Source organism: Scyliorhinus canicula, chromosome 22 (genome assembly GCF_902713615.1).
Source record: "Scyliorhinus canicula chromosome 22, sScyCan1.1, whole genome shotgun sequence".
Taxonomy (NCBI): domain Eukaryota; kingdom Metazoa; phylum Chordata; class Chondrichthyes; order Carcharhiniformes; family Scyliorhinidae; genus Scyliorhinus; species Scyliorhinus canicula.
The window spans coordinates 28,268,920-28,281,622 of NC_052167.1; the positions used below are offsets into that span (position 1 = coordinate 28,268,920).

At 48.7% G+C, this 12,703-nt stretch overlaps 1 protein-coding gene across 1 annotated transcript in view; it reads left to right on the top strand.

Moving 5' to 3' along the window:
- pik3ap1 (phosphoinositide-3-kinase adaptor protein 1) overlaps positions 1–12,703 on the top strand; it is a 184,939-nt gene that overhangs the window by 111,168 nt on the left and 61,068 nt on the right. Inside the window, exon 6 of the mRNA XM_038783277.1 lies at positions 12,000–12,186. Within this exon, the coding sequence (XP_038639205.1) occupies positions 12,000–12,186 (187 nt within the window). The remainder of the gene's footprint in view (positions 1–11,999; positions 12,187–12,703) is intronic.

Sequence of the window (12,703 nt, forward strand, 5' to 3'; positions counted from 1 at the left end):
TGGAAATTTCTCTCTTCCCACTAGCTTGCCCAGTCCAAAGATGTGCGGGTTAGGTGGATTGGCCACGTTAAATTGCCCGTAGTGTAAGGTTAATGGGGGGATTGTTGGGTTACGGGTATACGGGTTACGTGGGTTTAAGTAGGGTGATCATTGCTCGGCACAACATCGAGGGCCGAAGGGCCTGTTCTGTGCTGTACTGTTCTATGTTCTATGTTCTATTTGGGTGACGTAGCCTGCTGGGTCTCTGCCCTCCATCCCCTCTGGCAGACCCACTATTTTAACATTCTACCGTCTGTACCTGTTTTCCTGGTCCTCCACTTACCCTCTTAGGCTTCCCTGGGTCGTTACCAGCCTTTTCACCTCCTGTTCCAGCTCCGCTGTTCGGCTCGCCAGCTTTTCCGCTTCCTGGTTCGCCTGAACCTCCGTCTCGCCCCGTGGGGCCGTCTGCCTGCGCGCCCGCAGCTCCTAAACAAAGAACAAAGAAAAGTCCAGCACAGGAACAGGCCCTTTGGCCCTCCAAGCCTGTGCCGACCATGCTGCCCGTCTAAACTAAAATCTTCTACACTTCCTGGGTCCGTATCCCTCTATTCCCATCCTATTCATGTATTTGTCAAGATGCCCCTTAAACGTCACTGTCGTCCCTGCTTCCACCACCTCCTCCGGCAGCGAGTTCCAGGCACCCACTACCCTCTGTGTAAAAACCTTACCTCGTACATCTCCTCTAAACCTTGCCCCTTGAACACTATACTCCAAGTGTGGCCTAACTAAGGTTCTATACAGCTGCAACATGACTTGCCGATTCTTATACTCAATGCCCCGGCCAATGAAGGCAAGCATGCCGTATGCCTTCTTGACTACCTTCTCCACCTGTGTAGCCCCTTTCAGTGACCTGTGGACCTGTACACCTAGATCTCTCTGACTGTCAATACTCGAGGGTTCTACCATTTACTGTATATTCCCTACTTGCATTAGACCTTCCAAAATGCATTACCTCACATTTGTCCGGATTAAACTCCATCTGCCATCTCTCCGCCCAAGTCTCCAAACAATCTAAATCCTGCTGTATCCTCTGACAGTCCTCATCACTATCCGCAATTCCACCAACCTTTGTGTCGTCTGCAAACTTACTAATCAGACCAGTTACATTTTCCTCCAAATCATTTATACAGCAAAGGTCCCAGCACTGATCCCTGCTGAACACCACTAGTCACAGCCCTCCAATCAGAAAAGCACCCTTCCATTGCTACTCTCTGCCTTCTATGACCGAGCCAGTTTTGTATCCATCTTGCCAGCTCACCCCTGATCCCGTGTGACTTCCCACCTTTTTCCTTCGCCTTTGCTGCTGCTGCTTCTTACATCTCGCTGCCTGTACGTTCTCCCCATGTCGGCGTGGGTTTCCTCCGGGTGCTCCGGTTTCCTCCCACAAGTCCTTAAAGACGAGCTTGTTCGGTGAATTGGACATTCTGAATTCTCGCTCTGTGTACCCGAACAGGCGCCGGAGTGTGGCGACTAGGGGCTTTTCACAGCAACTTCATTGCAGTGTTAATGTAAGCCTACTTGTGATAGTAAAGATTATTATTGTTGCAGTTGCAGCCTCAGCTATGGTCACCGTTGGTGGTGCTAGCTCTCCGATTGGGCCGGCAGCTCCTGGGGGCGGTCCACCATCTTTAATTGGTGTTGTAACCTGCCCGAATCCTATTGGCTGGGGACATGTGGTGGGGGGGGGGAGAATGGGGTGGGTAAATTGTTAGCCGTACAGCTGTGTAAGTACCGGCTAGAGAAGGAAGCAGTGATGCATTGTTGGCACTGTGTACAAATCGTTATAAACAAAGTTACTTTCAGTGTGACTCTACAAACTCGTGTTGGATTCTTCTCAAAAAGCTGGCCCTCCTCAAAATTGGCCTCCTCTGGGAACGTGGCCCCCCAGATCCTGGTGACCCATCAAGGTGGTCCCATCTGCGACCCCGGTGGTGGATCTTTTTCTGGTCCCACCTGTTTCCGGTCAACGACCTTTCATCGGAGCTGTCCTGAAGAAACGTCATTGTCCTGAAGAACGGTCACTGTCGTGAAGAAAGGTCATTGTCGTGAAGAAAGGTCATTGTCGTGAAGAAAGGTCATTGTCGTGAAGAATGGTCATTGTCGTGAAGAACGGTCACTGTCCTGAAGAAACGTCATTGTCCTGAAGAACGGTCACTGTCGTGAAGAAAGGTCATTGTCGTGAAGAAAGGTCATTGTCGTGAAGAAAGGTCATTGTCGTGAAGAATGGTAATTGTCGTGAAGAACGGTCACTGTCCTGAAGAAAGGTCATTGTCCTGAAGAACGGTCATTGTCGTGAAGAATGGTCATTGTCGTGAAGAAAGGTCACTGACCTGAAGAAAGGTCATTGTCGTGAAGAACGGTCATTGTCGTGAAGAACGGTCACTGTCGTGAAGAAAGGTCATTGTCGTGAAGAATGGTCATTGTCGTGAAGAAAGGTCATTGTCCTGAAGAAAGGTCATTGTCCTGAAGAACGGTCACTGTCCTGAAGAAAGGTCATTGTCCTGAAGAAAGGTCATTGTCGTGAAGAATGGTCATTGTTGTGAAGAAAGGTCATTGTCGTGAAGAACGGTCACTGTCCTGAAGAAAGGTCATTGTCGTGAAGAATGGTCATTGTCGTGAAGAATGGTCACTGTCCTGAAGAAAGGTCATTGTCCTGAAGAAAGGTCATTGTCCCGAAACATTAATTATGTTTCTCTTTTTACAGCTTGACCTTCTGAGTATTTCCAACTATTTCTGTTGTTGGTCGTATCAAAAGACGCGCCGCCGGAAGGCGGCAGGATCTTCCGATGTCAACGGCGTTTTGCGTAGCTCGCAGGCCTCTCTACGGGGAACCCACCACGCGGCGGGTTTTGCGGGGGGAGGAAGGCTGGAAAATTTATCCCATCATTTTCACGGTGCTGTTGGTGGACTCTTGCTGTGTGCGAGTCGACTGCTGCGTTTCCTAACACAACAGTGACAACTCTTGAGAAGAATCTAAATGTCTATACGCTGCATTGACAGGCCCTGATGTTGTGGACGGTGCACCAGTCATTCTTTCTGTCTCTCTATCCATAACCTTCTGTCTGTCTGTCTCTCCCTTCGCCATCTGATTGGTTTGCCTCCTTGAACCACGATCCGTGTGAGGGGCCATTCACTCCCCTTAGTCCAAAGCAGATCTCAAGTTGAAGATTAACTCGAAACAAGCGGGAGAGGGCCAGAAGCCGATGCCATTTAGAACTCTGCCCTAAACTCGGAGATTGAGGAAGTAGAATCATTTGCAGTTTGGGAGAGGTGCAAATCTGCCTCATCTAAACTGAAGCTTTGATCTCCTAATCCGAGTGGATTGTGGCTGCTTTGATGTTTTGCCCACACTGGCAGACTCCTGACTATAATTAGACACAAACGTCGAGAAAAGCCTCCGCTTAGTCTCATATAAATCTGGCAACGCGCCAGAACCTCTTCTGCTTGCTCATCCTCCGCAGTTCAGTTCAGCTGTGAGTGCGGATGGGCTATTCGACTTTGAAAGGAGCACAGCAGATCCCGGGATCTGTTTACCCGCAGGATCGGAACACCACCTTTCCACCCTGAACACTCCTCCCGGAGGTGGGTTTTGTCCTTCAGCCCGCCCTCTGCTCCGGGCTCAGGTCTGTGCCGTTTCCCTGGATGAGGTTTATTGGTCGGGCACAGTGGCGTTATGTTGATTCCCACTGCCAAGTTGTTCAGGGTGTCACGGGAGTGTCTCTTTAAGAGATGTTTTGTTTATCACATGGCTTCAGTGATGTCATTGTGTGGGTGGAGCTGGGCTGTGGCTCTGAGTTTTACTTTACTGTCTGTGAAAGGTGAGGGGATAACCCGGTGGTGCTCCCGAGCTCCCCCAAGAGACACTTTGAGGAAGCTGAGGAGTCTCTAATAAAAGAGCCAGGTCTGTATGTCCATTGGAGGTTTTTTTCCCAATTCATTTAACGGCTAGACAAGAATTCATTACCCATCCCTTGTTGCCCTTGGGAAGGTGGTGGTGAGCCGCCTTCTTCAGCCGCTAAAGTCCATGTGGTGTAGGTACACCCACAGTGCTGTTAGGGAGGGAGTTCCAGGATTTTGCCCCAGCGACAGTGAAGGAGCGGCCGATATATTTCCACGTCGGGGTGGTGTGAGACTTGGAGGGGAACCTCCAGGTGGTGGGGTTCCCATGTATCTGCTGCTTCTTGACCTTCCAGATGGTAATGGTCATGGGTTTGGAAGGTGCTGCCCAAGGATCCTTGGTCAGATCCTGCTGGGTATCTTGTACATGGTACAGACGGCTGCCACTGTTGTCAGTGTTGGAGGAGTGAATGTTTGTGAAAGGGATGCCAATCAAGCGGAGCTCTTTTGTCCTGGATGGTGTTGAGCTTCTCCAGCGCTGTTGGAGCTGCTCTCATACGGGTTAATCGGAACCAAATTCCCCACAGAAACATTGTTCTACATGAGGGACTGATTCCTCAACCCTATTTTCACTGAATCACCCCTTATTTGATGTTTTGTAGTTTTGAAGAGAAAACAAGTTTACGCTGAGCGTTAAGCAAACTCAGAGACTTTGTGAAACAGGCATCGGGCTCGCTACTTTCCGCTGAGTCAGATAGTTTTAAACTGGGGTTCTTGCCATGTTACATTTTATGAGATCTTCTACAGAAGGGGCTGGTTTAGCTCACCAGGCTAAATCGCTGGCTTTTAAAGCAGACCAAGCAGGCCAGCAGCAGGGTTCGATTCCCGTACCAGCCTCCCCAGACAGGTGCCGGAATGTGGCGACTAGGGGCTTTTCACAGTAACTTCATTGAAGCCTACTCGTGACAATAAGCGATTTTTTTTTTTACATCTGAGAGGCAATTTGCTTTTCCCGAAGCAGTGAAAGGCGGAACAAGAAAAGTTACAGTTCGCAAAGACTAATGGTTCACTGGCGTGTCGGCATAAAGTCAAAACCAGTGTTGTAAAACTGAAACAGGGTGTGATTCTGCAGAATTCCCTGGATTCTGGAATGGTTGCATCAGATTGCAAGCTAGCAAATGTAATAATAATCTTTATTGTCACAGGTATGAAGTTACTGTGAAAAGCCCCTAGTCGCCACATTCCGGCGCCTGTTCGGGAATTGAACTCGCGCTGCTGGCCTTGTTCTGCATTACAAACCAGCTGGCTAGCCCACTGAGCTAAACCGGCTTGTCGGCACTGCTATTCAAGAAAGGGAGGAGGGAGTAAAACAGGTTCTGCAGTCAGTTGGTCTGACATCTGTCATCGGGAAAGTGCTGGAATCTATTTTAAGGAAGTTCTAACAATGCACTTGGAGAAACCACAGTGTGATTAGAACAAGCCAACACGGGTTTTATGAAAGGGAAATCCTTTTTGACAAATTAATTTCATGTATTTAGAGGAGATAATTAGCAAAGGGGAACCGTTGCAACATACTTGGATTTCCAAAGGGAATTTTGATACAGTCTCAGAATCACAGAATCTTTACAGAGCAGAGGAAGGCCGTTCAGCCCGTCGATTCGCTTTCCAAGTGAGCAATTCGTGTTGTGTCACTCCCCAGTCTTCTGCCTGCACATTCTTCCTTTTCAAATAACAATCCAATTCCCTCTTGAACGCCTCATAAGGAGATCAGGACTAGGAGCAGGGGTAGGCCACCTGGCCCCTCGAGCCTGCTCCGCCATTCAATCAGATCATGGCTGATCTTTTTGTTGGACTCAGCCCACTTACCCGCCCGCTCACCATAACCAGGGGCTGGTTTAGCACAGTGGGCTAAACAGCTGGCTTGTAATGCAGAACAATGCCAGCAGCGCGGGATAAATTCCAGTACCAGCCTCCCCGAACAGGCACCGAAATGTGGCGACTAGGAGCTTTTCACAGTAACTTCATTGAAGCCTACTTGTGACAATAGGCGATCATTGTTATTATTATTATTAATTCCTTTACTTTTCAAACATCTATCATTGCAGGGGCAGCACAGTAGCATGGTGGTTAGCATCAATGCTTCACAGCTCCAGGGTCCCAGGTTCGGTTCCCGGCTGGGTCACTGTCTGTGCGGAGTCTGCACGTCCTCCCCGTGTGTGCATGGGTTTCCTCCGGGTGCTCCGGTTTCCTCCCACAGTCCAAAGATGTGCGGGTTAGGTGGATTGGCTATGCTAAATTGCCCGTAGTGTCCTAAAAAAAAGTAAGGTTAAGGGGGGGGGGGGGGGGGGGGTTGTTGGGTTACGGGTATAGGGTGGATACGTGGGTTTGAGTGGGGTGATCATTGCTCGGCACAACATCGAGGGCCGAAGGGCCTGTTCTGTGCTGTACTGTTCTATGTTCTATGTTCTATTGCCTTAAAAACATTGAACGAAGTTGCCTCAACTGCTTCACTGGGCAGGGAATCCTACAGATTCACAACCCTTTGGGTGAAGAAGTTCCTCCTCAACTCAGTCCTAAATCTGCTCCCCCTTATTTTGAGGCTATGCCCCCTAGTTATAGTGGAAACAACCTGCCCGCATCTATCCTATCTATTCCCTTCATAATTTTATACGTTTCTATCAGAACCCCCCTCATTCTTCTAAATTCCAATGAGTATAGTCTACTCTATCTCCTCATATCCAATCCTCACAACTCCGGAATCAACCGAGTGAACCTCCTCTGCACCCTCTCCAGTGCCAGTACATCCCCTCTCGTGCCTTTTTCAAATAAGGAGGCCGGGCTGGTTTAGCACACTGGGCTAAATCGCTGGCTTTTAAAGCAGACCAAGGCAGGCCAGCAGCACGGATCAATTCCCGTACCAGCCTCCCCAAACAGGCGCCGGAATGTAGCGACTAGGGGCTTTTCACAGTAACTTCATTGAAGCCTACTCGTGACAATAAGCGATTTTAATTTCAAAACAGATCACAGTACTCCAGGCGTGGCCTCACCAGCACCCTCTACAGCTGCAACATAACCTCCCTGTTTTTAAACTCCATCTCTCTCGCAATGAAGGACAAAATTCCATTCGCCGCCTTAATTACCTGCTGCACCTGCAAACCAACTTTTTGTGATTCATGCACTAGCACACCCAGGTCCCTCTGCAAAGCAGCATGCTGCAATTTTTTACAATTTAAGTAATAGTCCATTTTGTTGTTACCACTACCAAAATAAGGGGCCGCACAGTGGTTAGCACTGCTGTGTCATGGCGCCGGGGGACTCGGGTTCGATCCCGGGAGTCAATATCCATGTGGAGTTTGCACATTCTCCCCATGTCTGTGTGGGTCTCACCCCCACAACCCAATAAGATATGCAGGGTAGGTCCATTGGCCACGCTAAGTTGTCCCTTAATTGGGGAAAAAAAGAATTGGGTACTCTAAATTTATATTTATAAAAATTCATACCAAAATGGATGACCCCACATTTACCAACATTGAAGTCCATCTGCCAGACCCTTGCCCACTCACTCAAACTATCTATACCCCTCTGCAGACTTTCTGCCTCGATTGCTGAGGGCAGCATTGTAGCATGGTGGTTAGCATAAATGCTTCACAGCTCCAGGGTCCCAGGTTCGATTCCCAGCTGGGTCACTGTCTGTGTGGAGTCTGCACGTCCTCCCCGTGAGTGCGTAGGTTTCCTCCGGGTGCTCCGGTTTCCTCCCACAGTCCAAAGATGTGCGGGTTAGGTGGATTGGCCATGCTAAATTGCCCGTAGTGTCCTAATAAAAGTAAGGTTAAGGGTTACGGGTATAGGGTAGATACGTGAGTTTGAGTAGGGTGATCATGGCTCGGCACAACATTGAGGGCCGAAGGGCCTGTTCTGTGCTGTACTGTTCTATGTTCTATGAGCAGCCTTCACCACACGATCAGGCGCACATTCCAGACCCCAACCACTCACTGTGTGGAAACATTCCTCCTCTTGTCTCCGTTCCTTCATTTGCTAATTGCCTGAAATCTGTGTCCACTCATTCTCCATCCTTCCACCAATGGGAACCGTTTCTCCCTCTCTACTCTGCCCTAACCAATCAAGAGTTTCAATACCTTTCTCAAATATCTTTCTCAACCTTTTCTTCTCCAAGGCGAAGTGACCCAAATTCTGCAATGTACATAACTAAAGTTCCTCACCTCTGGAACAGTGGCACAGTGGTTAGCACTGCTGCCTCTCAGCGCCAGGGTCCCAGGTTCGATTCCCGGCTTGGGTCACTGTCTGTGCGGAGTCTGCACGTCCTCCCCGTGTGTGCGTGGGTTTCCTCCGGGTGCTGCGGTTTCCTCCCACAGTCCAAAGATGTGCCGGTTGGGTGGATTAGCCATGCTAAATTGCCCTTTAGTGTCCAAAAGGTAGGTGGGGGGTCACAGGGTTAGGGCGGGAGAGTGGGCTTAGGTGGGATGCTCTTTCGGATGTTTGATGAAACTCGATGGGCCGAATGGCCTCCTTCTGTGCTCTAGGGATTCTATGAAAGTGAAAGACCTCACACTTGCCCACACTGAACCATTGAGGAGGTTGTCACCACCTTGGCCAAATAGATCAGAAACAATAGAGGAAGAATGGCGGGAACATCCATTGCCAAATTCAAAAAGCAATTCTAAAACCCGGAGAACATGCGAGATAGGAGCAGGAGTGGACGTGACAACTCGTCGAGCCTGCTCCAATATTCAAGACCAGCTTGCCTGATCTTGGGTGTCAATTGTACCCACTCCCCATATTGCTTGATTTCCTGACAGACCAAAAATGTGTCCGTCCCATCCTTAAATCTCTCTGGGCAAGAGAAATCTAGACTAAAGGGGATTAACATTTAACATTGAGCTCGAGGTTGATGTCAGGACACAGAAGGGAGAGAGGATTTTTCAGATGGTCCCCCACCTGTCATTTGATATTTGACAGGTTTCAATTGGTTCAGGGCAAGATTTCCGCCTCCGCCTGGGGAGGAGGTTCCGCCTCAGAGAGCTGCCGACCAATCAGAGAGTGGAGACTCTGTACCAACTTCGAACAGTGACCGTTGCCGGGACTACAGCCAATCCCAAAGGAGGGACACTTATGGAGGCTGAACTTCAGTTAAACAAAGGGTATCAGTGGGGCAAGGCCCCGGCAAGGCAAGTGAGGAAGTCGGGGGGGGGGCCGTGTTTTAGGGTCTGGGGTGCCATGATCTTTTGGGGGGGTGGGGGGGGGGGGACTTCCAGTGGGTATAGGAGACCCCCCCAAGGAAGGTTCCCACCTCTTGCCCAACATCAATTCATGTAGTCAAAGCTGCCAGGCTACCCACTTGGCATGGGTCTCTCCTTGCCTTGGGTGAGATAATGGTGAGGTCAGTCTGAGGCACTTAAAAAGTCATATTTCCGAATGGCTCCAGCTTCCCACCGTAAAATGGGAGACAGGGTAGGGATGGGTGCATGGGCAATCACCACCCCCCCATGGTTAATAGATTTTGCTAGGGAAATTAGGGAAATGTACTAACAGATGTAGAATTGGAGCATTCAGAAAGAGTTAAGATGCATATCAGCCATTGAATGAAAGAAGAGGCTCGAGGGATTGATTGACCACCAGCTGTTCCTCTGTCCGTCACAATTACTGACCATTCCGCAGGTTCCGGTATTTTCTTGATAATTTCTAACTTCTAGTTTGTTTAATTGCAATGCAGTGCAATGGCTCTGCTTTGCGCGGGTGCATTACAGGATGAATAAGTATACCGTGACTCTGGAGGAATGGCCAGGGGGTTCACTTCCTGGCACTGAGTGGGATGTCTGAGGAGAGTCTCCGAGGGTGCCGACTATGAGATCAATCACTGCCTCGTCTGCCCCCCCCTCCCCCCCTCCTCCTCCAACCCCCTTTTCTGTCATTGACCACTCTTTCCCTGCCCACCCCTTGCAAGTGCAGGCAAGGAGCCGGCCCATGTTACTGTCAGACTTTCCTTTTCTCCCCCCACCCCTCCCGTTTACCTCCACGAGGCTGTGTGTCTGAGTTTTCTCAATTGAGGGAAAGCACCTTGTTGTAGCCTCTTGCTTGGTTGTAGCCTCTTGCTTGGTTGTAGCCTCTTGCTTGGTTGTAGCCTCTTGCTTGGTTGTAGCCTCTTGCTTGGTTGTAGCCTCTTGCTTGGTTGTAGCCTCTTGCTTGAGTCAGTCCCAATGACGCATTCGACTAAGATTTGACCTTAAAAATTGAGGAACAGTTGCAATACCCTTTAAAAATTCTCCATTTCTCTACTGCAATCCTGGGCCAGACGACAACAGTTGCTAAGATACCTGAAAGATGCCCCAGTATTTAGTTTAATTTGTAAGACTGTGGGGAAAGGATGTGGGGGTGATTCCACACACAAAGTGTATTCAAACAAACTTTATTACTAACACAGGATATAAGAACTTTAACATCATACAAGAAAATAGCTTACAATTACCCGTTAAGCAATGCTTAACAATGACAATGGGGGCAGCACGGTGGTGCAGTGGGTCAGCCTTGCAGCCTCACGGCGCCGAGGTCCCAGGTTCGATCCTGGCTCTGGGTCACTGTCCGTGTGGAGTTTGCACATTCTCCCCGTGTCTGCGTGGGTTTCGCCCCCACAACCCAAAGAGGTGCAAGGTAGGTGGATCGGTCACGCTAAATTGCCCCTTAATTGGAAAAACTGAATTGGGTACTCTAAATTTATGGAAAAAAAACAATGACAATGAAACACTAAATCCTAACTGTTATCTTTTATCACCACTCGAGCAAAACCCAGGTCAGGTCAAAATCCTCTTTAAAAGACAGTTGGCCAACACAGGAATTTTTTCTATAAAGAGATGTCCTGGATAACTGCTTTGAGAGAGAGATCCTTTAGGAACCAGCTTGCAGATTCTTGCCTGTGTCAAAACTACAGCTTAACTTTGCAGGATTTGGCAAAAAGCTGCTTGTCTGTTCCCATCCCCAATCAACTAAATTGACACTCAATACCTGACTGTCTTAGCCCTGGTTCCTGCCATCATTTTACTAAAGCTAAATACAATGGGTGGGATTGTCCTTCCCACCGCACCCATTTTCTGGTGCGGCACGCCCAAGCCGGGTTCTCCGTCCCGCCAGGCGGCTAATGGGGTTTTCCCATTATGGGTACTTTCACGACCAATGTCTTTAATTACCTACTGCCATAGGGAATCTTCTTTATTTAAACTAAATTCCATGAGCCCAACTTCTCCGATGCTGTAATTGTCTCTTTTGTAGCCACAAAACTTGGTTATCATTTGAACCGACTTTCAAAAATGTGACCACAGCAGTCATACGCACTCTGACGCAGGTTGTTAACCCTTGTTGCACAAAATACATATAATACAATATCTCTGAAATTGCTACATTCATCAGACCACCAACTCTGGTTCCTCCTGCCCCCCCCCCCCCCCCCCCCCGACTTCCTGCTACTGGCATGAGACCACAGATTGTTCATTTTGAGGAATATAACTTTAGTCACCCAACCAACAGGGTAAATGGTGCAATTTCACCAAAGGTCAGATCTCTGCGTGGAATCCTGCAGTTTCTAATTGATTTGTACCCCGGAAAAATGGGTTTGCTCCAGAGGTCACCGACACCGCTGTTGTGTATTCATATTTGTTCCTCGCTGGAACAAGGTCGCTTTAAGAGTCCGATCAAGGTCACTTCAAGAGGCCGATCATGTGACATATTGATGACATAATCGACCATCAGCCTTGCCTGTGGAGTAAACCCCTTTTCAGGAAAGCTCCAGTTTGTTTGTAGCTTCGTTGTTTGCAAGCCTTTGCTGTAAAAAAAAAACATACCACACCGCCATTCCACCCTTCACATCTCTGCTGGCCCCTGCCTCCTTTTGAGTGAACCCGGCTAATCTCCTGTCTACTCCCTCTGTTTTTGTTCCTCTTTTTTTTTTACAAGCATGGATCAGGATGATCTGAGCCTTTGCCGAAATTCTTCACGTTTCAAACGGAGCCAGTTTAAGTCTGTATTTCGGGCAGTAACAGAAATGGTTGCGAAGCGTGTCTTGTCAGAGACGCACATCTCTCAGATATAATCTTCTTCCTGCTTCTCGTCTGCAGGCTTTCCATATTATACCATATAACAGAGATACACTGGATAAACTACTGACAGAGTCACTGAGGAGAAACATGCCAGTTAACGGGCTGCACATATTTGGAATTAATCAGTTGGAAGAGGCTGACCTATCTACAAGTGAGTGTTTGTTACTGAAGCGAATCTACGGTCCACGTGGTCAGCTGGACTCTGGTGGGGAGAGGGAGATTTCAATTCCTCCGTCCGTGTCACAACCGAGTTGGATGGATCCCAATTCTGGGATTCCCGCCCCCATTCCCTTCGCCAGCTGTTTCCAGCAGCCTGGGATAAGAATGCCGGTAGTGAACCCACACAGTAACCGTTCCCGAGCCTGTTGGCTCCATTGTTGGGGGGTGGGGTGCGTTTTAGACCCTCGTTAGTTTCATTCAGTCAATTTTGGTGGACAACATGGACTCCTCCGTGGGTTACGAGCCATCTGCGATGCTGCGCACCTCGTCTGGAGTCAGAACCTTTCGGCAGGTACGCTCAAAAGGTGTTGCCTAGTTAATATGTCACAATGTAATGATGTCTGTTTCGTTAAGTTCGGGCTTTGTTTAGGAAAGGTCGCCCACTTAAATTGACAAATAATGTGAAAGCGGAGAAATCTTCACTTGCACTAGAGTACATTATCCACTGAATAAAATGCTGTGTCAATTGCACCCTGTACTTTGACCTTTTCGTTGATGCCCAG